This window comes from Jaculus jaculus, chromosome 14 (genome assembly GCF_020740685.1).
Source record: "Jaculus jaculus isolate mJacJac1 chromosome 14, mJacJac1.mat.Y.cur, whole genome shotgun sequence".
NCBI classification, from domain to species: domain Eukaryota; kingdom Metazoa; phylum Chordata; class Mammalia; order Rodentia; family Dipodidae; genus Jaculus; species Jaculus jaculus.
In genome coordinates, this window is record NC_059115.1 from 44,972,060 (window position 1) to 44,999,764 (window position 27,705).

The 27,705-nt window shown below is 38.0% G+C and overlaps 1 protein-coding gene across 4 annotated transcripts in view; it reads left to right on the forward strand.

Moving 5' to 3' along the window:
- Cntn3 (contactin 3) overlaps positions 1–27,705 on the forward strand; it is a 443,276-nt gene that overhangs the window by 245,362 nt on the left and 170,209 nt on the right. For all 4 annotated transcript variants that reach the window (XM_004651504.2, XM_045133940.1, XM_045133938.1 and 1 more), the window contains one exon: positions 3,405–3,500. In XM_004651504.2, the coding sequence (XP_004651561.2) occupies positions 3,405–3,500 (96 nt within the window). The remainder of the gene's footprint in view (positions 1–3,404; positions 3,501–27,705) is intronic.

Consider the following 27,705-nt stretch of genomic DNA (forward strand, 5'->3'; position numbering starts at 1 on the left):
CATTAGAATGACAGAAAAAAATAAAGTTTTTTGAAAGAGCCTGAATGTTAATGGAGTGTCCTGTTCTTCAAAGTCTGTTTTATTCAACACTGGATTAACCAATTGGCAGCCTACCTGGTATTATGAACTATAAGAAATTCATAAGAAAGAGGGTCATTGAATTTGTAACACAGTCTGGTGTTTTGGAAACCACCATGGGCAGGTTTGATGGATGTCTGCATGGAGACCCATTGGAACCCTGACAATGGACTGTGGGTTGCAGTGGAGAGCTAGTAGAGATGCCAGGACCATGGGTTGAATGCTAAAGAAAGTTGTTGGCCACAGAAGTTTTCCAGGACTGTGAGAAGCCTAGATGGATAGGAAGAATTGGAATTCCAGAGGCTTGTTGTTGGTTAGAATTATTGAACTTGGAGACTTATTACTGACTAGAGTTGTTGGACTTGGAGTTACAGAGTTTGATGTTTGCCTTGTTTAAATCTTGTATTTGTTGAGTATTTCTTTGCTATGCCCAATGCCATCTTTTACAATTTGAATGCTTATTCTGTGTCATCATCAGTTTGGGGCGGGGGGATTTTTTGGTATTAAAGCTGAGTTAAAAGACCTTGAGTTATGGGGATGTTTGAACCTCGTTAGGATTGATCATTGATAATTGAGGTATTTTAAAGTTGGACTGAATGCATTGCATATGACATCATGGGTGGTCATCAGTCTGTGGGGGCCAGGGGCAGAATATGGTGGTTTGATTCAAGTGTCTCCCATAAACTTAGGTGTTCTGAAAGCTAGGTTCCCAGCTGATGCAGATTTGGGAATTAACACCTCCTGGTGGCAGTTTATTGTTGGGCGCTGGCTCATGGGTTTTATAACCAGTTTCCTTTTGCCAATGTTTGGCACACTCCCCTGTTGCTATTGTCCATCTAATGTTGGCCAGGGGGTGATGTCCACCTTCTGCTCATGCTATTGTTTTTCCCTGCCATGATGGAGCTTCCCCTCAATCCTGTAAGCAAATATAAACCTTTTTTTCCCACAAGATGCTCTTATTTGGGTTATTTCTGCCAGCAATTCAAACCTGACTGCAACACCTTCCTTCCCTCCATCCTTCCTTTTCTCCCTGCCTGTCTCCCTTCCTTCCTTCTTTCTATCCTTCCTTTTACCCTTGTTTCCATCCTTTTTCACATTGTAGATAAAATCAGTACTCAAAAACTTCCTCAGTATAAAATTATGCAGCAGAAGAATAAAAGTAATTTTTCAAGGAAAGAGAAATGAAAAATACTTGTTTTGAAAATGTGCTCTTTACAATATTTTTCCATGAATAAATTTCTTTATTGTCTGATGCATCCAGTATTTCAATCCCAACTCATGTCCACGTCAAGATTATTCGTGATTTGAGATTGTCAAATTTTATTTACAGATTTAAGATAATGCAATGTTATAATATCATGTATTTATACAGAATAGCTTCCAGTAAAATAAGCCCAAAATGGTCTTCTTCTCTGCATGATATGCTGAGTTGCTTGGCACAATGATCAGTTAGCTATTTACTTATATTTCATTAGCAATGAAATTAAGTAATAAAGCTTATTTCTCTCTGGTACATTTATTTAAGATGCTTAGAATATCTGTATGTCTAAAGATTATGGCTTTATATATTTCAAAATGATTATTTTACTTTTTTCTTGTTTTTAAGTAAAAGTTAAAAATTTCCAAGGTTTAGTCTGAAATTTATGTACTGCTTAGAGTCATAATCAATTGGGCAAATTGCATCAGTGTTTAAGAATTCTGAACTGAATACATTTTCACAAGTAGATGATACAATTTTTCAGATACAGACCATTATACCATAAAGTGCATTAACTTTTTAAATTAGAATTTATAGAAGTAGATATTTCTCAAGTGTGTTTTTTAAATAAAGTCAATAGAATATTCTCTTTGCTGTAATTTAAGTTAGAAATTCTGAATCAGATTTTATTCTTCTGGGTTGTTACTGGAAGAAATTAGATATTTTCTTTCCATGTACACATGTGCTATGTGTAGTGGTGTGTCATGTGTGTGATGTATATACAACCATGCCTGTATGGAGAGCAGGTGTATGTTGGATGTTTTCCTTTGTTGTTCACCTACACATTTCACTGAGTTGGAGTCTATCCTCTGAACTTGTAACTATAGTTTTCATGAGCTCCAGTGATTCCCTGGTCTCTGCTGCCCCACATGACTTGAGTTTACATGTATATATACTACAGCTGTTTACATGGGTTGTGGGGAATCCAACTAATATTATCTTGAGCCCTCTTTGCCTCTCATGTTTGTGTGGAAAGTGGTTTTAACTGCTGAACAATCTTCTCAAGCCCTATATTACATATTTTCTAAAAATTGCCACTGATAACAAAACAGTATTTTCCCTTGGTTGCTATTTTTTAAACAGCTATTAAACACTAGGAAAAACTCTGGAATAATCTTTAAAATAATTTGAATTTGTTGTGGATTGAATCAGATGTACCCCATAAACTCCTGTGTTCTTCATGCTTGGGCCCCTGTTGGTAAAAGTTTGGGAGGTGAATCCTTATAGATGTGTTATTGGGGCTGGTCTTGGGGATACTATAGCAAGTTCCCCTTTTCCAGAGTTGGCTCACTCTCCTGCTGATGTTTTAAATGTACCTTGTTTAAATGACATCAATACTCTGGTTGTGTCATGCTTTTCCTGCTATATTGAAGCTTCCCCTTGAAGCTAAATTTGGTCAAGTGCTTTGTCCCAGCAATGAGAGGGCAATCACAACAGTATTTTCAGAGGAATTATGTGGATTGATTTTTATTTTTTTAATTATTATTATATAATGCCCAGTGATGTATGTCTTCTATAGAGGCGATGTGAGCCAATAGGGCTGATACCCAGAAATTGAGTATTTTTAAGATTTTCTGTAATTCTTATTATAGATTATAGGTACAATAAAATTTACACAGGCTTTTGGTCATTGAATAAGTTTATTTAGTCATTATGACAATGTGAAGTTAAAAGTCTATAAGATTGTGACTTACTGAGATAGATAAAGACATTATATTTATGTGTATTTGTGTTCTGTACAGCTAATTTACATCTTTGAGTAATATTGTCTTGTTAGGTTATTCTAATGGATTCTGGATTATTTTCCTGTCTGCATACCCCATGCCATTTTGACCCTTTTATAATATTATATTTATGATTATATATTTATATAATATATGAAAATTATATAAAGCAGACTTTCTAGAAAGCTTAATAAAGAAAATTTTCTTTTCCTTCTGAAAACAAATATTTTCCTCTTGAGATCCTTGTGAAGAGATTTTAAAATTGGTTTCCAAAGAAATGGAACATATTGGTATAAAGATTTAATTTTATTTCTAATTTTTTTTGTTGTTCTTTCTTCAATTAGATCTTGAAAACTTTAAAACCAGAATGAGAAGCACAGTGTCTGTGCGTGAAGGCCAGGGGGTCGTCCTCCTCTGCGGGCCCCCGCCACACTCTGGTGGTAAGTCATGCCGTGGTTCTGCTTATCATTTTGATTAAGTTCCAGGGCAAGGCCTGCAGTGTGATGACTGTTACTACTCCTAAAGATTACCCTGGGCAACTTCATAGCTTGAGCTTTAGTTCTGTCAGTTGTGTTGCAATATCGAGAACTACCAAACTTGCCCATCTAGAGAAGTTCATAAACATAATTTATGTGCTCTTGCAAGCAGGGTTTCTAAGGCAAGAAAGATTAAATTCTGATTGATTCTCTGGGGCTGGCGAGATAATTCAGTCATTTTTTAAAGTGCTTATAGAGTCTCATGAGGACCTGAGTTCAAATCCCTATTACTCCCATAAAAAGCCAAGCGTGTGGACAAACCCATGCAATCCCAGTCCTTAGGAGGCAGAGATGGGAGGATTCTAGGGACTCAAGAGCTATTCAGTCTATCCAAAATGGTGAGCTCTGTCTTGTTTGGTACCTTGCCTCAAAAAAAAAAAAAAAAAAGTGTGCACACCATATACCCATGCAGAAGGGAAAATTCAAATCATGTTACCTACCTAACAATACTGAATAATGCTCTACCTTATAACATTCTCATTGGTTATCTTTGGACCATGATGCTATGACGACTTTTCTGTCTCCTCTTTCTGTCTGTCTCTTGCATACAAATGCATATTCATATGTATCATCAGATTATATTGTACATAATATATAATATGAAAGTAATAATCATTACGTATATCCACATCATTTTCTTTGGTTATTTAGAACTAGAAAGCTTATGCTCCACTGTTACAAACTGAAACACACTCATCTAAAGTACACCGATACAAATGGAAATATATTGCTAGAAATTCAGAAGATTAGCAGAAATAGCTGCCTGGAGTAGAAATGAACTTTAGCACATATGAGAGTAATTTAATTAGCTTCCCAGTATGAGCCCAGAATGCTGGTTGGAGTTTTTATCTCATTCTCACTCTTGTAAACTTGATCACTTGTGGGAACAAAGAGGTTATTATTAATGTCTAAGTCACTGTTCTCTGGAAAATAAACACATTCTGTTATGAAGATGATGAATTACTGAGACATAAAGAAGTTAAAGATGATCTTTCTGGCAAGATGTGAAACTGATAACATCTTCTCTCGTTGTGACAAAGCTTTATACGAATGAAAATATTGTGGACTTTTTTTGCTCCACGACCTGTGAAACAAATCCCTTCTTTGTAGTGAGTTGTCAATTCTAATCATAAACTCTCACCTTAATAATATAAGTATCTCCCACCTTTTTTGCATCTAGTCATAAAAACTATAAGAGCATTTTAGATCATAGAGATTTTAGGCATGATTAACAGGTTTATTACTATGTTGGCCTATAGGGTTTTAAAAAGTACCCCAAAATGTACATTGGTAGTATACAGTTTGCTAGTATATTGAAATTCCAGAACTTGAACTTTGAAGATAAACATAGATTCATAATTGCAAATAAAAGTAACTGAGATCCAGTTGGCCTGAAGAGAATGGGGAGTTACTGGGACACATAAATGTGCTGAGCAACTGGCTTCTCATGGGCTATGTGGTTTATAAAGACCTCTGTGACTCCTAGAACAGGCTGCTTTGTTATTTGGTACAGACTCACCAGAAGGCTTCTAGCTTTCAGCTATACAAAGACACTTGCTTCAGCACTTTCATCACTGGGAAAGTTGAAGATGTAAAGTACTAGGTATTTGTGATGAGCAGCATTCAGTCTAACACAGTGTACAAAGTTGTCCATGTAGTCCAAGACCACAGCATCTGTATTAGTCAGGGTTCTCTAGAGGAACAGAACTGCTAGAATGAATTATTTAAAAGGGGGATTTATTGAATAAGCTTACAGTAGTCCAATAGCAGTTGCAGGCCCAAGAATCACCAAACCTGGTAGCTTCTCAGTCCTCATGTCCAGAAGCCTCAGCAGTACCGACCCAGCTCTGCAGATGGTGCATGGAAGCCTGGAGGCTTCCTGAGGAGCCGCTGGGTTTCAATCCACACGGGTCTTCAGTTGATGCTGGTCTTCAGTCCACACTAGTCTCCAATCCATGCTGGAAGGTAGTGAGCAGCTCCGGCAGCCAAGTGGAAGGGAGGAAGGAAGGAACTCTTTTTACCCTGAGCTTCCTTATATCAAGTCCCCCTCTGAGCAGGGCTGCCCACTCTGGGGGAAGGTCTCACCCTCAGGGAAAGACTTTTTCCTTTAGTTGAACCTTCCTAGAACCAACCTGTAGATTACCAAACAGATCAAGTTGACAACACCTTAACTATCACAAGTCCACCCCTTGTCAACTTGGCATCAAATCATGTCTCCTTACATTATATTTAATTTCCAAATGAAAACAGTAACAAGTTCACAATTCCTCCTAACCTGGCATAATTATCCCACGTGCAACCGGAACTGCAAAATCTTTCCCCCAACACAAAGCTTAGTCTCTAATATAATAGACCTAATATAAATTCAAAAGTTAGCTAATGATATAATCATAATATTGGTGTAGATACATACAAACACTCTGTTATCAAGGCAGGACAGAAACATTGCAATCACAGTCCTCATTTCTGTAACTGGTCACGTGGCCTTAGCTGGTATTAGTAACTGCCTTCTTCTACTACCCATCCTGTATTTCCTCCACCTTCAGCAAGCACCTCAGCAGGTCTTGTAGGGGTGACCCATACCTTCATTCCTGAAGGATCTAGGCCATTTATCACACTACTTCTATTGAGTTGTTGCAGTCGTCCATTGGCTTTGACAACAGGACATGGTAACGCTAACAGACACCCTAAATGTTCTCCTGCACTCCAGGCATACTCTTCCTTACCTCCATTGCAGAGGAGCAGTCCAATTTCCCCCGGGTAATCTGGATCAATCACCCCTGCTGTCACTGTAACTCCTTTCTCAGCCTGTTCACTCAAGGACATTAGGAGCCCAAAGTAACCAGGGGGAAGTCTTAGCTTCCAATTCAATGGAATGTTCTTTGTGTCTCCTGGAAAAAGCACACCCCACTCCTGGTGCCAAATTCTGTGGCAGACAGATTCAGGTTCACTCAGATTAACTTCCAGATCAGGCACAGTTATGGAGGAAGGGATTTATTAAAGCTTACAGATCCAGGGGAAGTTCTATAATGGCAGAAGAAGCTGGCCTGCCTTCACAGGCCCAAGCAGACAGAGAGAAGCACAAGCCTAAAGTTCAAAAGCCACACAGCACACTTCAGGAACTCCAGCTAGGCATACTTTGCATATCTTTAGATTGAAATCTGAAACCTATCACCACAATTTAAGATCCACTCTGTGACATTGCCTCCATCCAGGTAGCCAGCAGATGCAAACTACAAACAACTGAATATATTGGGGACCACCTATTCTATTCAAACCACCACAGCATCATTTAATTTGTTTCTTCATAGTCCTGCTTCAATATCCTTTTGCAGATTTTGCCCAAAATTTTTAAGTGCCATGCTCTTAAGATCCCAGTCTTTCAGTTTTATAAGCTACCCACATTCTAAGTAACCCTAGACTCTGCTTTCTCTTGTAGATTCCTACGGGTGGCAGAGGTGACAACTTCAGTCTCTTCTAATCTGTAAATGCTAAAGATTTTAATGAATTATACTATTTCTCAGTGGCTCCTGGGACTACCTGAATCTCTTATTTATGCCCATGTATCCAAGAAATAGAGTCAGATCTCCCCACTGGCAAACAGTACAATGAGAATGACATTTCAAACAAACAAACAAACAAACAGACAAATTCCTGTTTTTTTTCAAACCTCTTTCTTTCTCATCCAAGTTTTTGCCAGTAAGAAGATCTTTAATAATAAGTTTAAAAAGAGAGATCTGTATCTACACAAATAAATAATAGATGCAATGATGCCTTTGTAGCATACCTTGTAAGGAAATATCAAAATAAATATGTATGGGCTCAAGTGAACAGAAAATGATAGCTGGCTAATCTTTTCCGGGAACTTTTGGAAATGTTTCTAACTAAGTGCCATTCTCTCATTACTTTTAGGATTATATCTACTCATTGATGAGAAAGTAGGAACTTCTGTTGATGAAGTATTCACACAGTAAATATTATTTGAAAGATCATTAGATGAATCCTGGTCAAAAGATGAATTTATATAATGTCAAAAAATTGGAGAACTAAGCCAGACATGGTGGTGCACACTTTTAATTTCAGTACTCTCGGGGGACAGAGGTAGGAGAATTGCTATGAGTTTGAGGCCACCTTGAAACTTCATAGTGAATTCCAGGTCAGCCTGAGCTAGAATGAGGCCCTGCCTTGAAAACCTAAAAAAAAAAAAGAAAAGAAAGAAAGAAAAAGAAAACTAGAGCACCATTGATCAGTCTCAATGGTCCTATGTGATGGCATCCTGACTTGCCTCAGTCTATGTATTTACTATATAGTTCATATAGATGAGATAATCATGCAAGGCTGGCCATAGTGTGATTGAAGATACAGGAAAGGGATCTCATCAGATAATATACATTAGTCCTTAATAAATCTGGGGAATTAGAATTAGTTGGAGAGTAGATAACATTGACCAAGAGCTCATCTCTCTCAGTGATAAACATGTGCATAAACATGACCAGGCCACAGGGTGAGATTTATATATGAAGAAAAGGATTCCCATCTAATCTAAATATCCCCAATTCTGAGGCACCATCACATCCACAGTCGTGATATGGGTTTATAAGCTCCTTGAGGACAGGTATTTGTGTTATACCCAAATACATAGCACAGAATTAGTATATGACAGGCAGAAAGTATCTACTGAACAAATAAATGCATTCCTGAAATAAATCAATTTCTAGAGTCAGACAGCTGTAAATGCTTTTGGAAATTCCATCAGACAGTTTATTTCCCAGGGCATAAGTATTTAACAGCATGAATGCGTTCAGGAGCCTGTCTGGCAGGTGCAGACAGAGAGGTACCAGGGGAAAGTCTGGCCACAGCAGCAGACTCAGCTCTGATTCATCCCTGAAGGAACAACTCTGGGATTGGAATTCAGTAGAGGATATCAGGGCTTCTGACATTTCAAAATTAGAGGCAGTAGGGCTATGGAGGTAGGCCGGAAACCATGTTCACAAGAATGAGGAACTGAGTTTGATCCATAGCACCCACAGAGGATGCCTGCCACGGTATTATGTAATTGTAATCCCACTGCCAGGGATCCATAGATCGGGGGAACCCGGGGGCTTGCTGACCAGGCAGACTAATCAAATTGGTGAGTTTCAGGTCAATGAGAGGTCCTGTCTCAAAAGAAGTAGATAGCATTCCTGAGGATGAAACCTGAGGTCAACTTGTGGCACTGCCCTCACACACATAAACACACAAATCAGCACACATGAATACACTTGCACACACACTCACAGGCACAAATGAAAACTAGAGATAGCAGAATTGGGGATTTTGTTATAATACCCAAACCCATTGTCCTTGACAGAACAGCAATGCATAAAATCACATTAGCAGTCCTCTCCCCTGAACTGAACCAAAGCTCATTTATCCTGAGTATTCAGTTGCAAACAATTCAACTCAGATTTTGGTAAAATATAGGATCTGATTACATAGGCCTGGGATCATGGTGAGATTTTGTGTTTCTAGTAGCCTTTCCTAAAAATATAATACAGTGTTCCTAGCCCATGGGCTACTCAATACCAAGACCCTAAACTATGTGCTTCATTATTTGAAGTCCTTGATAATTTACTTGAAATCTTACTTTTCCCAGCCATCCTTCTTTCTTCCTTGCTAGTTTTTTCCTTGGCCAGATTAGGATACATTTCATACATCAGGGCCAAAATATTACGACTTTACTGAGACATCATCCTACCTTCAGACTTCTAGTCATATTCGAATCTTCCTTCCTTACATTCATTTATTTCATGGTTTGCATACCTTCTAAGTCAACTACTTTGTACGTTTTTATCATTTCATAAAACTCTTGTGTCAGTCTTAAAGACATACATACCTAAATATTTTGGGAAGCCATAAATAACTATTGGATATGAATTTCCTGTAGTATAATTAGTAGTCTAGTTACCACTAAGTTATGCTGAGAATTAGTTTAATTACCATGTAATTACTGATACTACCTCAAAATCATTAAAAGTTCAAATTCATGAGAAAATAAATGACTGTTATAAATAAGCTCATAAGGCTACTTCATGGACATTTCTTAATAAAATACTGAACAGGAGATGTGGATGTAACTCAGTTGGTAGAGTGTTTGCTTGGCTTGCAGGAATCTATGCATTTGATTCTCAGTACCACATAACCTCAACATGATCTCAACACTCAGGATGTCGAGGTATGAGGACCAGAAGTTCAAGGTCCTCCTAGATGAAAGAGGTAATGGCTACATGAGACCATTTTCTCAAATCAATAAATAGAAATTCACAGATTATTCAAGTTACTCCATATTTTAAATAGTTTTTTCCCCCCCATTGATGGCTAGTAAAATTTATTCTGAGTAGAAAAAAGTTTTTACATTTTCTCCAGTGTTTGCAGCCTGCCACCTCTGTGCTGTGCATGTACATTTGAAAATTCAGTCCTGTGCACTGCCATTCCCTTACAACAACATAGCCTTTGGGATGTGAAAGGAAGAATGTGAGATGCCAAACAGCAAGCAGTCGAGGTTAAAGCAACTTTGAGCTAAAAATTGCTTTGCAAATGCTGGTGTGACCAAGGTGAGAACAGCAAGCAGCGTTGCAGATGGTGTGGGATTTACACCTTCAGGAGCAACGTCTTTACCATTGGTCTCTTTCCCTGAGATGAAAACGTTGAAAAATAAAACCTATATCAGGGAGCTTTGGTGGCCCTGAATACGAATTATCATCTTCATGAAAATCCATCAAGTTGGCAGAGGTTTTATCAATGTAACATGCACATTTCCTGGTATTTGGGCATGCATGTGAGATTCTAAACAATTAATAATTGATTTCTCATCATCGTCTCATCCAGTCTTAGAAGCACAGCTTTCCTGAAGCAGCATTTGGCTTAACCCAATCAAAAATAAGACAAACGGTAGTAGCTCTTCTCAATGTTTTTTTTTGTTGTTGTTGTTTATTTTTATTTATTTGTTTGAGGGTGGTAGACAAAGAGAGAAAGAGAGAGACAGAGAGAGAGAGAGAGTATGGGCATGCCAGGACCTCCAGCCACTGCAAATGAACTCCAGAAGTGTGTGCCCCCTTGTGCCCCTGGATAATGTAGGTCCTGGGGAATTGAGCCTCCAACCAGGTTCCTTAGGCTTCACAGGGAAGCACTTAACCACTAAGCCGTCACTCCAGCCCTCTTCTCAAAGTTTTGAAGTCAAGGGTGCATGATCAGTTCATGGGAAGAATGACTGTCATCACAGTTGTTCAGTGGCCACAATGTAGATTTGTTCCTCCAAGAACTCAGTAACTTCCAATCACCAAAGTAGAAGGCTCCAAAGCTGAAACAATGTTGTGATACCATCGAAAACTGAAATCAGGCTGGGAATTGTGGCATATGCCTTTAATCCCAGCAGTGGGGAGGCAAAGGTAGGAGGATCACCATGAGTTCAATGTTACCCTGAGACAACATAGTGAATTCCAGCTCAGCCTGGGCTAGAGTGACACTCTACCTCAAAAAACCAGTGTGTGTGTGTGTGTGTGTGTGTGTGTGTGTGTGTGTGTGTGTGTAAACTGAAATCAGGGCTGAATAGATGCCTTAGTAGTTAAAGCACTTATCTACAAAGCCAAAGGACTCATGTTCTATTCTTCTCGTGCCATGTGAGCCAGATGCATAGGTGCATTATTGTTGATTTGTTATCTGAACCACAATACTGTTTCTTGATTATTGTGCTCACCAAGTTAACATGTCTGGGCAAAGAGCTAAAAAACAATCCACCTGTCATCTAAATAGTCAGTCATAATTATTAAAGTATTTTTGGGCAAAGAGCTAAAACAATCCACCTGTCATCTAAATAGTCAATCATAATTATTAAAGTATTTTTGAATTAATGTTGATGCTGGTATTGCTTTCAACATTCCTGAGGATCCAGTGTACTAGCAGATTATACATGGTGTTCACACACGTGTCTGAATCATTCAACATATAAAACTTAGCTGCTATTGTATGGATGGCTGCAAAATATTTTGATCTCTAAAGTAAACAGTAAAGTGGATAGGCCTAATTGTCATAGTCATTTTGTGGTTGGAAATGGAAACAAAAAGCCATGAGTTCTCCCAATTGCTTAAATGTAGAATTTGTGAATTAAAAGTATCCATTGAGCATACATGTCAATCTCCCTCTCTCCCTCCCTTCCTTCATCCCATCAATATATCAATCACTCTGTCAATCCATACATGTTATTCCTTCATAGATCTGCATTTACATCCAAACATAACCAGGTATGTGGAAATATTATATATCTCATGTTTGTCTATAGCAGATATGACTCTTCACTTGAGCAGGCAGGTTATTAAATAGAGAAAATACTTACAGCATGGCTGTGACAAGCTTGACTAGAGTCTGTTCATATCAGTCATTATGTCCCACCAAGAATCACTCCCCGGGCTGGAGAGATGGCTTAGTGGTTAAGCGCTTGCCTGTGAAGCCTAAGGACCCCGGTTCGAGGCTGAATTCACCAGGTCCCACGTTAGCCAGATGCACAAGGGGGCGCACGCGTCTGGAGTTCGTTTGCAGAGGCTGGAAGCCCTGGCGCGCCCATTCTCTCTCTCTCCCTCTGTCTTCCTCTATCTGTCTTTCTCTCTCTGTCTGTCACTTCCCGGTGAAGCCTAAGGAACCTGGTTGGAGGCTCAATTCCCCAGGACCTACATTATCCAGGGGCACAAGGGGGCACACACTTCTGGAGTTCATTTGCAGTGGCTGGAGGTCCTGGCATGCCCATACTCTCTCTCTCTCTGTCTCTCTCTTTCTCTCTTTGTCTACCACCCTCAAACAAATAAATAAAAATAAACAACAACAACAACAAAAAAAAAACATTGAGAAGAGCTACTACCGTTTGTCTTATTTTTGATTGGGTTAAGCCAAATGCTGCTTCAGGAAAGCTGTGCTTCTAAGACTGGATGAGACTGCTCCTGCCATTGGCTAGGCCAATCAGGTACTTTCTACAGGGAATTTGGTACATGACCTGATAACCTACAATTCTGAACTTGGGAATTTACCACTTCCTTTTTATCATGAACATTAGTCAGCTTGGAAAGTTGATGCCCATGTATCAGCTGCATAATCCTGTAGGGACAAGGGCCTGGACCAGTACGAAAGGGCTGAGGTATGTGTGGCCTGACAGCTCTCCAGCTATTCCCCTCAGAAGCTGCTTTCTTAACCAGAATGCTGTGCATTGGTCTTATGTCCACAGATTGCATTTCTATCCATCAAGATAGTGGGCATTGTAATGGAGGTTCCTTGTGTTTGTTGGGGAGGCAGGGATAAAAAAAAAAAAAAAAAAGAGAGATGCAAGGAGAATGGAAATTTAATAAAAGATATAAAGAAACTGCATATCAGTATTTTGACAACTGCCCCATGGGCTGTCCTGGCATACATTTTTTGATTAAAGTTAGCACTGAACACATCACAGATAGCTGTGGTAAGTCAGAGTCATGAAAGATAAATTGAAGAAACTATGGATCCTTTCATTACTACTTACATTTTCAGTTTCAGCTTGTGTGTGAGTTTCTCCCAGATTTCAAAGATGCTGCTGACCGCTCCTCATACATCTTTTCACAGCAGCATGTCTTCAGGCATTCCCTCCTGCTCCACTCTCAGATACCCTAAATGGTCTGACAAAACATGATGAGAAAATCACTTTCTCCCACACTAAAGACAGCTGAGTTCTCATTCCACCCACCAGCAGATAAAAGTCAGACACAGTCTTAAGCCCATCAAAGAAATTACATGGGGGAACTGGGAAGTTTAAATCCACTATTAGAGATAAAGTCACAACAAAAATTTATTTTAAAGTAGCAGAGACCTGGCTGGTGTTTACTCATGTAAGTAACAAATTAGGCTGTGAATTTAGTGGCATGAAGAGTGCTAGAGTCTTTGTGTCTGAATACTGTACTCCAACATTGAAGATGATCATTACTGGGTGCTTTTTGATAGAAATAAGCACTATGCTAAAAGTGATGAAGAGTGGGAGCAAGGCAGCCCCTATCTGAAGGCAGCTAGTCAGGGACACAAGACCAAAAGAACATAAAACATCAACTTGTCCTGGCGAGTTAACCCAGTTGGGGTCTAATATGCAAAAAGCCCTGACTCATGAAGTTATCAGCTGGGCACCACTATCCCTTTGTTCTTTTAACTTCCTGGGTCTTCCTTCTCCTTGGAACTTTTTCACTGCTATTTTCCCTATTTTTTCTGAGCCTATGCTTTTCTAGCTATTCCCCCAAATAAAGCACTTACTTATATAAGCATCCCCCCCCCCCCCCGCATGCAATACATGTGAGTTAACCTGTCACGTTTTTATCAGGATCATTCTCAATGCATAAGCACCTAAGGTCCAGTGTGCTATGTTGGTAACCCACTTTGGGAACCCTTCTCTGATGCTTGCCCTTCCTCTACCCACACTCATCTTCATCATACTCATAGCACAACAAATTCTGTTCCTGGAAATCAGCAGCAGTACATGCTTACACTGTGTGATATTCATGAATCTGTGTATTGTACTAGCAGAGAAGATAGCTAAAATACTGGCCACTATGTTATAAAACTTAATTTGTATGTATTTTTGGTTGTAGTTAAGTCACAAAACTGGCTTTAATAAAGAAACATGAAAATGTATTTGCTTAATCTGAATGGTATTTTTTTGTCCAGATCCATCCAAAGCACTCATTTCTGACCATAGCCTAGCTTCTTTCACCTAGCCATTTCCACTTGAATATCTCAGCTCAAGTGCGACTTTCTGTATCCATCTTGCTGGACAAGTGGAAAGAGTGAGAGAAGCATGGATTTTAAAGAATAGTCCTAAATGGTACATGTCACTGATGTGCACACACTGTTAATAGATCCTTAGTCCTGTGACCCCATAAGGGATCCAAGGGACTCGGAAAGTCATGTTTACTGATATTCTGTGTGAAGGAGAACTGGACATGGGTTGTGAGTATAGATAGCCGTTTTCTGCCACCTCCTGGTAACCCTGTGCTTATATAACTAAGTGCTTTGGGAAGTGTAGGCACATAGATATTGTTCTGTTTGCTAAAGACAGTGTTTCACAGTTCTAGTAGCTGTCTCCCCAAGCTGAACTAGTAGACTTGTTTTAAACATAGGTTCTGGGGCTTGGGGAGAAAGTTTTGTGGTTAAACGTTCTTGCTTGCAAAGCCTGCCAGCCTATGCTCCCTTTCCCAACACCCATGTAAAGCCAGATGTGATCCAAAGCTTAGGTTGGAACAAGATTCCTCATCACAGAAGGTTGAACACAGACACCTGACAGTTGTCCTCTGACTTCTACATGCATGCTGAGATAAAAGGGAACGAATCTAAATTAATTTCACTATACATGTTCATAAGCATGCACACTTCACACACATAATAAATAAATTACTTACATTAAAAATGTGCTATTGGGTCCCAATCCCATACTGCTGCATCACTTATTTATAACACTGGAAAGGGTTGATCCAGATGGTCATGGGGTAACACTTTAAGTCATATGAATTCAAATGCTTTTTGAAAAAGTGCAAACATAGAAGTATTTTTTTGTGTGAATTATATTAAGTGAGACATTTGAACTTGAAAAGTGAAATAGGCCTCTTGGCCTGCATAGAACATTGATACTTATTTATTCATAAGCCTAGCAATTCCTCTCTCAGCAGAATGCTTTCTTCATTAACCTTAGCTTCTGTCGAGAGTCATGTTACTGGTGTGCCTAGTTATGTAACTGAGCTTTCCCTCGCTATCTTCCACCTGCTCAGGTGTGGGACAGTGCAGTGGTTCCCTTCCCCCAAGTACATGTGCTGAAGTACACTGGGACTCAGCACCTCTCCTGTCAGTTGGTTAAGTTGTTCCTCACAGGCACTGCTTGACACTTCACCAGCACTAGTTGGGAATTGTTGTGTTACTGTATCTATATGTTACCTCACAAGTGGTTGTCTGAGGAAAGCAAAGTGCCGATTGATCTTGTGAGGGTAGAATTTTAAAAATTCATCCTCTTTACATGTTAAGGTTGAATTTGAAAGTTAAATGATGGCTGGAGAGATGGCTTAGCAGTTAAGGCACTTGCCTATGAAGCCTAAAGACACATGTTCAACCCTCCAGAACCCATGTAAGCCAGACACATAAAGGTGAGCCAAACTCAAGGTCTCACATACCCACTAGTGGCACAAGTGTCTGGAGTTTGATTGCAGTGGGTGATGGTGATGACCTGGCGTTCCAATTCTTCCTCTCTCTATCTCTTGCTCTCTTCTACTCTCTCTGTCTCTAAAATTAAAAAAAAAGAAAATTAAAAAGAAAGTTAAATTATATATTCATTAAATCCCAATTCAAATAAAGTTATATCCTTTTCTCAGCAGTTGACAAAGGAAAAAGGCAGAATTACAGCTAATTCTTCAGTCATTGTTGTAAGCAAATAGCTTGTTTTACCTAATGGGAATTTTTATTTCTTTATTTGCCTTATTTATTTGACAGAGAGATAGAGGTAGAGAGAGAATGGGCACACCAGAGCCTTCAGCCATTGTAAACACACTCCAGTTGCATGTGCCACACTGTGCATCTGGCTTACCTGGGTACTGGGAAATTGAACCTGGGTCCTTTGGCTTTACAGGCATGTACTTTCACCAGTAAGCCATGTCTCAAGGGCCCTAATGGGAATTTTTGTGTAAATCTGGAAATTTAACATTTTTACTACCAGTATTGAGTTAGGTATAAGCCTATAACCCTAGCTACTTAGAGAGACTGAGATAGGAATGTTATAAGGTCAAGGCCAGATTGGGCATCTTGTTGAGCCATTATCTTAACATAAAATGTGGAAAAAAAGTGTTAAAACAAAGCTGGTGACATATCTCTGTGGCAGAGTGTTTGCCTAGCATATAAGAGGTTCAATCCTCAGTTTCATCAAATATGGTATCTACACACACCTTGTGCATCTCCTTCTTTTTGCTAACATACATACTCAGTGTTTTCTGTAGTATTATAGTGCTTGCAAGTAGTGCTCTTTCTGAAGCCCAGTTCATTTATTTATTTTAAGTCCCCCTGTGATTTTTTTTTTCTTTTTTACAGCACATCATGTGTATTCTGTATTCTCCTCATCATTGTACACAGAAATGTAACCTTGCTCGGCACCTCTGGCAAGTCTTAGATTGATAATTAGATAGAGTTAGTAAAGATGCAGTTTGTTTCCTTATTTTCTCCAGTACTGTTTTGTCTTATCGGTCTTTGCTCTCCAAAGACATCATGTATGCAATAATGAGTCACCTATTCAATATGTTGTTGTTGAATAGTGAGAGCTGTGATAAAAAATATGAGCATAATTTAAGTCAAAACTTTTTGAAAGTATCTTTCTTCTACTCTTCAGAGCTTCTAATAGAACAAGATTAATTTACCCCTATGTTTACTGATCATCTTATAGGATAAATGTTCTGATAAATCTCTCTATGAAATGGTGATCTACTTAGAATAGAGTGTGTACTAAACATTTTCAAACTATCCTTTTCTGAGCAAAAGTAATTATCGAAATGATTTTGGGTAAAGTTCCCTTATTTTTGCAAACTCCTCTTCAACTTGTTTAAATATTGAACTTCTGGGTGGTTTTTCTTTAAAAATGATGGCTGAAACATTATAAAAAAGATGGAAGGCAACTTTGGAAGGGAGAAAAATAAAGGAAGGAAAGAGAAGGAATGAGAGGAAGGTGATAGAGAAGTAAGGAGGGAGTGAAGCTGGCAGCAAGAAGCCCCTTCTGCGAGTAATCTGATAGACTTTCTTGAATTTGTTCAGATTGATGTTGGCTGTAGTCTTCTGAATGTCAGTGAGTAGCTTCTTCATTATATCATTATGAAATCTGGGGGAAAAACATAAAGGGTTGCTTTGACTAGTTAATATACTTCTGGCATTTTCTAAATTCAATTAATTATGTGTGGATCACATTGCATCTGCTCTAGTGAAAACAACAGGCTGGTGTTTGCTAGTAGAGAAACCAGTCCATCCATCATCCATAATCATTGATCTTCATAGAATGGCACCCATTCTGGCTGGCATTCAGTAACCATGGCGTGTTTTCAATTCTAGTGCCAAACACACTGCATTCCACAAATCTCTTAAGAATGTCTATTCTGTTCCCATTTGAGATACAAAATGACATCTGAAGTGGCGATACACATAGATTTAAAGCAATCTTTTTCAATCATTATAATCTTTAAGCACCACTATGATCCCTCAGGATTCTCTGACCTTTTCTCTCTGTATTATGCTTTTTGACAGCTCAGAGAAAAGCACTCTACCTGACATCTGCTATAAACATGAAATGTTAATTCTTAGCACACACTTAATACTGCCATCCTCTTGCAGATGCTCATGTGATATATTATGTTTTCCCCAAGGATGTAAGTCTATATGACTTTTCTTAATCCAATTATAATAGGCTTAAAGTTATTTTTGGTTTCCATAGAAGGGATTTTAAGTCTCAAGTTCATTGCCATAAGTCAGGAAGAGGCCAAAGAGTTTGAAGAATCCTGATCCACATGGTGAGAGAATTTTGTTGCCTGTTGATGTGAATAAGAAATATTTGTTATAAGACATAGACATCTAATGAGGCTCCCAGCATCCAAGGAAGTGGTGAAATCATTTTTAATGTTGTGAATGAAATTTAGGAGGAAAATTCCATATATAAAAGAGACATTGGTTTAATTTGCATGCCATAAAAAGCAAATAACAGCTCTGTAACTTGTTTCTGATTTTGGTGACATTTATTTGAGATATGAATTCAAAATTATGGTATTTTAAATTAAATGCAATGAAATATTATTATGCTACAACCAGTTCCTCATGACATCAAAATCACATAGCAGAAAAGAAGGTATAGATGTCAGTGGTGGAGCATTTGCTTAGCTTGTGTAAAGTCCTGTTTTCAATCCCTACTACTAAAAAATATAAAGAAAGAAAGAAATGAAGGAATTTCCAATAATATATAAAAATAGTTTGTTTAAAACAAAAGCTAAGAACTAACTTTTTAGCTAAAGAAAAGAAGCATAAAATGAACCATCTGTACATGTTAGTTAGAAATATCATGTATGACTGTGATGATTTGATTCAGATATCCCTATAAAGTTCTAAATGCTAGCTCCCCAGCTGATGAAGATTTGGGAATTAAAGCCTCCTGGAAGCACTGTGTTGTTGGGACAGGCTTATGGGTGTTATAGCCAGTTTCCCCATGACCCCAGTGTTTGGCACACTCTCCTGTTGCTATTGTCTACCTTATGTCGGACAAAGGGTGATGTCCACCCTCTGCCCATGCCATTGTTTTCCCCTGCAATTGTGGAGCATACCCGGAAGCCTGAAAGTCAAAATAAGCCCCTTTATTTTCCCCCCAAAGCTGCTCATGGTCTGATTTCTGCCACTGATGTGAACCTGACTGCAACAATAAGAAAGTTAGAACCAAAAGTGTAAGTGTTTGGCATCAGGATTAGAACTATCTATAGTTTTAATGGATTTCTGACTTCTTGCACACACTACTGGGAACAAACTTGTAGGATAAATAATAATGGAGATTTGAAGAGCTAAGGACTGAGTTCTAAGATTGTTAAGAGAAAGTCTGTTAAACAAATGAAGGTAACAGAATTTACTTGCATGAAGAAGGGATCATGAACAGGGCAACGCTGGAACCTGGAAGAAGGTCAGTGTACAGAGGAGAGGGGCAGGGGAGAGTCTTTTGCAGTGAGAGTCACTAGCATCTCTAAACTGAATAGGAACTTGAAGTAGAAATATCACCTGGTAAGCTCCTATCAGGAGTCAATCTGATTCGATGATCAGTGTTGATGGGGCATCTGCCTCATCTGAAGGTGGTCTGTCTGATGGGTAGTACTTAGTTGCGTAGCCCGTTGGCTTGTTGGCGTTTTGTAGTTGGCCAAGGATTGTTCTTTAGTTTGCCTTGTGTAGTTTTTAGTCAGTCGCAAGAAATCTTTATAAAATACATTCCAGCTTATATACATACATAGGAGCTCTGGTTACAGAGACAGTCCTAGAGCAGTGGCCTCCCTCTTATTTGCTTTAGTAAGACAGTGAAAAAGCCTGAAGAGGGCATTGCTCAGAGCAGCTGTATGTATGTATTCAAGGTCTTCCATGGTTTGTCTCATAGAAGCATTGTATTGCTTCTTTGGAGCTATGTGTAGTGTTAGTGTCTTGATAAAAGGAATAGAAACCTTTATACTTGAAATCAAACTACTATTTGTAGGAATGCCAATTGTCTTGATCACTGTACTCCTTTACCTCAAAGAATGCTGATAAGACTTAGGGAAAACAACCTTCAAATGCTCTGTCCTGAACAATGGTGAGACTTCATTTGAAGACAAGAGCAGAGATGACCCATACAGAAATACTTTTTTGAATCAGAGAGTTTCGAGTACACACAGTTTACAGTTGTTAAATTAACAATGGCAAATGTGTCCCTTAGAAAACTGCATACAAGATTTCACATGGGAAATCTAGGACATGTGACAAAATATGAGGTAGATACATAGCTTCAAAATATAAGCACAACCTCTATCATGCTTTGGGGAAAAGCGTATAATGCTTGTAATGGCTTCTAATATCAAACCTGGTTTGAAAATGTGGCTTTGTTAGAAAGACTCCTCCCCTGCAGCCCCCCCCCCCAAGCCATTTTCATGATGTGTTTAAAGAAGACAAAAAATTCTAAATCTAAGTACATTTGAAAGAACTAAAATGTAAACTGCCTCAAGAGCATTCCCTGTTCTTTCTTATGTGTGTGGTGCCTTTAAACAACCTTGCTGGACCAGGGAGATAATCCAGGTAAAGATTTACTCAGAGCAAACCTTGTATTAAAGGCCTATGTCTTTATCTTCTGGAGAATTTTGTTTTCCTTTTCTTAAACACAAGTTAGACCAGTTTTCTAAAACCACATAAGAAATATTCCTAGTTTTAGATCCATGGCTTTATATAATACAGAGTTGCAATAGCAGTGGGACATTAATTTCCTTTAAAGGGCATTAGCTTGAAGTTTGCTCCCTCCCGCTGTGGCTTAGAATGTATTTGGCATTGTAGATGACCTCTTAAGATCTTACCTACCTGAGCTATAAGCTGACTGCTGGAAGCCAATGATTACCTGGGATATTCTGGCTAAGGAGGAAAAATCATAGGACAAAGAAAGGTTACCTGAAGACCCATCGAATTACCTTCAACCACCCACCCACACTCATCCCAGAACCTGTTAGTATTTGTCTGGTGTCTTATGATTTAATGACAGGATGAGAAGGAAAGAAGCTCCCTTAAATGTCAACAAATTGTTGAACTTCATTAATGTGAGACACCTCTGAATGTGTTCATTAGGGTATCACTATTCACCATCAAGATGAATCTGTGTTTTCCAAACTCATTATTTTAAGATGCTTCTGTATGAACAGAAAGTTCTCTGTCTTCTCCAAAGGATACCAGGCATGCCCGTGTTTTACTCACATCTCTATTCCTTGATTCTAATTCTGCTACTACTCTCAGAGTATATGAAGTCTTCAGTTTATTGTTGATTTTTTTTCATAGTCCCTTATTGGATTAGCTTAAACAATACATAGATAAATAAAAAAGAAATCCTGACTTAGTTCTGAAATTTAGGATTAAGCATTCATTCTAAAGGAAGACTGAAGGGTTTCCTTCATTCTGAATCTGCAATTCTGAGAATAATCTGTGCAGAGTAAGACACAGTGTAACAAAGTACAGTTGTCCATTGACTCCTTAAGTGAATTAATAAGTACATGATCTGGGCTGTGTTTATCTTCCATGTGTTTTCACTATTGTTTCTTTCTCTGGCAGACACAAAATAATCATGAGCAGCTTCTATTTATATATCAGCTATTTCTTTGGGGCAAGTGTACTCATAGGTGTGGCTGTTCTTCCTGTTGATCAAATTATAAATTTGTTAAGGAAGTTAATTGTCTGGATGAAGAAAAATTGCACACATGACAGCAAAGGTTATTGCCACTGTACACTCCCTGAAGTGTACAGTTAGAGCAAGGAAGATATCAAAACTTAGGATAGCAAAGGGGACCTTCAACATTCCCTTTAAAATACTTTAAAAAATAACCCTGTGGTAGTTTTTCTTTCAGGTGATAAAAGGACTGATGCTTACTATTTATAACATTAAGCAGATTCAAATGCCAAAGGTAAGACTGTGCATACTATGAAAACCCTAAAATAGCCATCATTTTAGCCTGTTTGTTCTGTGTCATAATGTATATTCTTCTCAAAATTAGGATATATTGTACAAAAATATTTTTACATTATTATTTGTACTTGTATAAATTAGATAACTTCTATAAAAATAAATTATTTATTCATCCTTTTATACCAATATTTTTCTTCTCATACATGACAGTTTTCCCCATTATGTGTCACATTTTGACATCATTCTAGTATATATAATTTTTGTTTTCCCACTATGAAGTGTTAACATTTTATATAGATATATCCCTGAGATTTTTTGTTTTCCATGTGTAATTTTATTTTTGGCAAAGTGTGCTGTTCCACCATCTTGATAAACAGATTCCTGGCCATATGAGGTAATTAAGGCCTATAATTCCAGCACTTGGGAAGCTGAGGTAGGAAGATTGTCTTGAGTTCTAGCCTTTCTTGGACTCCTAAGTGAGTGTCACATTAACCTGGGCTACAAGGAAACCCTGCCTCAAAAAATACCAGAAATCCCTGAAAACTTAAGTTGTTTTTTTTATGTGATATTTTTAATAAAATGCATTTTTATGTTTTTGAGTTTTGTATTTTTGATATGTTGACAAAATAAATAGAGGCTAGATATTAGAAACAGACATATCTGAGTCCCACTCTTGAATTTGTACCTCACTCAGATGCTTCTCTAAGAATATCATCAGATATCCCTGAATTTCAGTTTTTTTTTATCTGTATAGAATGAAAAAATAATAGTACTTCCTTAATATGATTTCTGTGTAGAGTAGAAAGAGTGAGTAATAGCTAGAAAATAATTGTCCTGTCACTTGTTCCCTAATATATTCTCAAGAAATGTAAAGTGTTTAAGCAATTTAGATTTTTTTAAGTTAAATTTAAATTTAAAGAAATAGATTTTACATTTTTGCTAAATGTAGTTAACTCTCTCCAAAGGTTAATATGGTTGTTCCCAAAGGTCTCTGAAATGCCATTTCAGTCACATGATGACATCCCATAAGTAGCTGGATAGAAAAGTACTTATATGCATAGGGGTTAAATTCCAAACTGTTGTTTCTGAGACAAAGTGTCACTTTTTAGCCCAGGCTGGCTTTAAACACATGATCTTTATACCTCAGCCTCCTGAGTTCTGGGATTACAGATGTGTTCCATCATGACATATAATATTTGAACTCTTTATTTTGGGTCCCAAATGTTACCTATAATATTTAAATGTGTCTATTTTCATTCCCTCATATTTTAGTAATTTGTGGGTAAGGCTTCATATTCACCTTATTTTCCAATTGGAGTTATCTATTATTTGTATATTTTTGAAAGCTGTCTAGTTTTCCATGTGCATTTACAAATTGGTAGACAACATGTCAATGGATTCTGGAATGATTTTATGAGTTCTCAGAAAATACAATGACAGTCATTTTTAACTGACTCTGAATAGAATTTTGTGGCACTAGTAGTATGGGTCTTTTGTGTCAAATAGGCTAGAAATCTAATATGACTGACTCTGAAACCAAATAAAAGGGGAAAGTTCATTGTAGAACATATGTCTGCTGTCCCATAAAGAAGTGTGGGTCATCTTATGGATGGAGGTTCTGATTGTTTATTCATTTTCCTACAAAGGGGATGACCGTTACTATACATGCACCACTTTGCTCAGAATATGCACACACTTGTATAAAAGCTCCCCTGGATCAGGGATCTCACGCTGGTAACAAAAATTACCATGAAGAAGTCTTAAGGCCTACAGGCAGTCCTGGGTCAGATTCAAGGACATTTCCATTGCTATTGATCTTCGCCAGTGTGTCCACAGCTTCCTGCTGTGTTTGCTTGTCCTACATGTGGCTGCTTCAGCTAATTCTCCATGTTCCCTGTGCCACACTTTTGTGTTTGTGCCAGGCACTGGCTCATTTTTCTATTGTTGGTCATTTAGAGTATTTGAACATTTGCTATAATGATGCTACAATTTTGAAGATGAAGCTTAGTCTGGATCATATTATTGTAAAAGATGTCTTATTATACATCATTAATTTATTGTGTATGTGAGGTAGTATGCGTGTGGATGTGTGTTCATTCATTTGCAAGCATGTGCATTTATAGAACAGAGGTAGCTCTCAGGGAACCTCTTCAATTGCTTTCCACATTATTTTCTTTTAGGGGGATGGTTGAGGTAGGGCCTCTCTTTTTAGCCCAGGCTGACCTATAATTCCCTATGCAGTCTCATGCTGGGCTTTAACTCTCAATAATACTCCTACCTCTGCCTCCTTAATACTCAAATAAAAGGCATGTGTTACCATATCTGGCTCCACATTATTTTCTGGGACAAGGACATGTACTAAACCCAGAATTCACCAGTTTGGCTAGACAAGCTAACCAACAAGCTTTAGGGATTCATCTATTTCTGCATCCTGGCATTAGGAATTCAGGCAGGTACCAATATGTCTGACATTTTATGTGGGTGCTGGGGCCTTAATGCAAGTCCTCATGATTGTGCAGAAAGCGATTTACCAACTGAGCCATCTTCCCATCTTGTGAAAGATTTTTGTCAAGTGTGAAAGCAGTGAGAATTTGTAATACAATTTCTGTAAATGGACTATGATCCATTCATGTCCAATCATTCTTTTTTTTTTTTCATCCACTTATTTTTCTCTACCCTAAAATGCCCTTGCAAGCAAAAGAAAGATAAAAAATCAATAACTGTGAACCAAACTGCATTGTTTTATAACCTTTTCAGATTTTTCTGCAGAGTATTCACCATGAAGCACCCTGTAGAAAAATCTAGTCTTATTGCTCTCTTACACTGCTTAGGAAAAGGGCTTTGATAGGTCAATTGATTTAAGCAAAATAATATGGTATATAACAGGGTCATTCTAAATCCTATCTTCCTGATAACTAATCTTTCTTCTAGTACAGCATGCAGTCTTCTAGATTATATTAAGGTTATATTGAAATCTACAAGAAAAATATCATTGCTTAAAGTTATTCTGGCTTTATTTTCTGATTAGAAGGGAAAGTGATATTGTAGTCAAAAGAGAGATTACTATGGAAATGATTGAACACATTCAAGGTTCCCCATGTATAGAAACCAAATAAAAGGACTCTGAAAAGTCTCAATGGCAATATTCTTTTTTCTTTTATATATCTAATATATGTGATATCCCTAGTGCATTGCAAAGTCAAGATAAATAATTGCTGAGTAAACAAATGTTTATAAGTTCCCTTTTACCATTTTACTTGAATCGATTAAGAGAGAAAATTTCTTATCTCTTGCCCTTTGCTTTACTATAATGTAGGTTCCTTATAAAGGCAAGCTTAGCTTAGCAGTTTAGGTAAATTTTTATTTTATATATTTATACATATTTTTAACTTTATGTATTCAATATTACCTTATTGGGGAAGGTATACCTATGAAAACTTATTCAGAAGTATTTTATGGTATTAACAGGGAGATTTAGACAGGGTCTGTATAAGACAAGATATAGTATTAAATCCCATATAAATAAAGGAATCAAAATCTGAGTATAGAAGAGAGCAGACATCAGGGAGGAGGTTTATATCATGACAAGAAAAACACTTTTTTTTTTAATAGTGAAAAAAAAAAAAGGTAGATGAAATAGAGCAGAAACAACCAATACATCCAAAGAATGGAGGGAAATCAGAAACTAGGAGAGGAATTCATCCAGCTCCCAGTGGAGTCTAATAACTCAGGAACAGTAAGGATGTCAGATTCTTTGTAAATCTGAGCACCTTCCTTCTTGGTTCAATATCACCTTGTAGAGGCACATATCTCCATTCACAGTTTTACATAGGTATATATTCTCCAATTTTACAAACTAACAATTTATAGTATTGATTACAAACTGCATTATGGTGTGGAGATGTGAGATCCAGGCACCAGGTCTGCTAGTGTTTGGTTTATATCTAAAGTTTCTTTCTGACCCTCCCACTTTTTATTCTATTAAAGATCAAAAAAGAATTTCTAAGCTATGGAACTTTTATTGATGAGTTTATGAGAGGAATCATATTCTGGTTTGCATCATGACTCAACTCTGAATATTTTATGGTCTCTCACTGATGATAAGTTTCTACTTCTAACTCCCTAGAGGTTTTTTTTTTTGATAACTAAGAAAATGCAAAGGGAGCTGGCTGCTATTTCACACCAGCTATGGCAGAGGTGATGTCCATCCTCTGCTCATGCTATGTTTCCTCCTACCATCAAGAATTTTTCCTTAAGACTATAAATTCTTTCCTCCCAACATCTGATTTTGTTTGGGTGTTTGATCCCATGAATTAGCCAGTAGATGCAACAGTAGAGGAAGACATTCTCAAGTAGCGAAAGTGGCCACTAACCACAGAGACTATTGGGACACATACAGGCATGATTGAGAACATGAATGTAAGGTTCCAAAAATCACTGAATAAAGACCTCAGACACAAATAGTATGTAAAAGCAAAGAGCGTTTATTCTGCAGAATCAGTCAGCTTGTGGGGGTCAACCATTTACACAAAATGGTAACCCCGAGAGGAGCTCATAGGCTCCTTTTAATCACAGTTAAAGGAATTTTTTGTGGGCTTTGTCTTTTATAATGTGATTGGCTAATTTGAACAGTAACTGTACTTGTACTCTTTTGATCGGTCTTAAGTTTTGGTGGGCTAGGTCTAGGAGATTTTCAGGCAGATTGGGCAATCTTTTAAAATGATTGGCTAGGCAAGCAGCAATTACATTTGTACATTTTTTAATAGGTTGGGGCAAAAGGCATGAAAGGGTTGCAAAAGGTGCAAAAGGGACATGCCTGGGCATGCTTGTACATGTTTCCAGGAACAGATTCAGGCCCTGGGCAGCTATCTAACAGCCCACCCTTTCCCAGAAGTCTTACCTGCCTCTCTGGGAAACTAAAAGTTAGAACTAGTTAGGGTGGCACCTTACTGAAGCCTATCATGGCAGCAGTTTGTCCCTTCATTTCCCCCCTTGAGTTCCACCCTATCTCGAATCCTTGAGATGTATCTAAAGGTTGGTATTGTTGCCTTAGAACAATTGATTGTACTGTGGCTAAGTGATCCTTAACAAATTTGACCAAGGAATAAACAATGCAGGGCCTACAGTGAGGGCCAGCAATAAGAGGATAAGGGGAGCTGCCAGGGAAGAAATTAGGGTTGTTAACCAAGGGGATAAATTGAATTAAGATTCATACCAGTTTTGATTTTGTTGTCTAATTTTAGCTGATTCTTCTAACTTCTTGCGGACCTTGGCTAGGCTGTTTCTGATAATGCCCGAGTTGCTGACATAAAAACTACATTGTTCTCCAAGAGCCTGGCAAAGCCCTCTTTGCTGTAGAAAGAGCAGGTCTAATCCCTTTCTATTTTGCAGCTCTATTTCAGCTAGTGACATCAGTAACTGCTCTAGGAGATGGACTGATCACTTTGATTCAGTGAGATCTGAAACTATAAGCTTACTTAGAGCCTGAAAATAACCTGATCCACCCTAATTAAGGCTATTGAATCAGTGCCAATTCCTGAAACTATGCTGGCCCCAACTAATGTTGTAAGAAAAATTAGCTGAGATTCCAAAATCTTGTTTCTCCTTGTGGTGGTCTAGGGTTTCCATATAGGTGTTGAAAGGAAGGTATTAAACTTGAGGCAATAAGGTAACTAAAACACACAAGTAGGAGTTCAGAAGAATTTGCGGGTGGATGCATTAAGCCAGTGGTACATACAAACCAAGTTCCATTAGTGGGCACAAGATAGGAATTGATAGCATGTATGATGCTAGTGTGGTTGTAAAGATGTTTGAGGTGAGAGAAGCTTTCTATTTTTTCCCTTTCTTCTATCACACACAGTCCTTTCCCAGTTATTCCTTGGAGGGTGAAAATTGGAG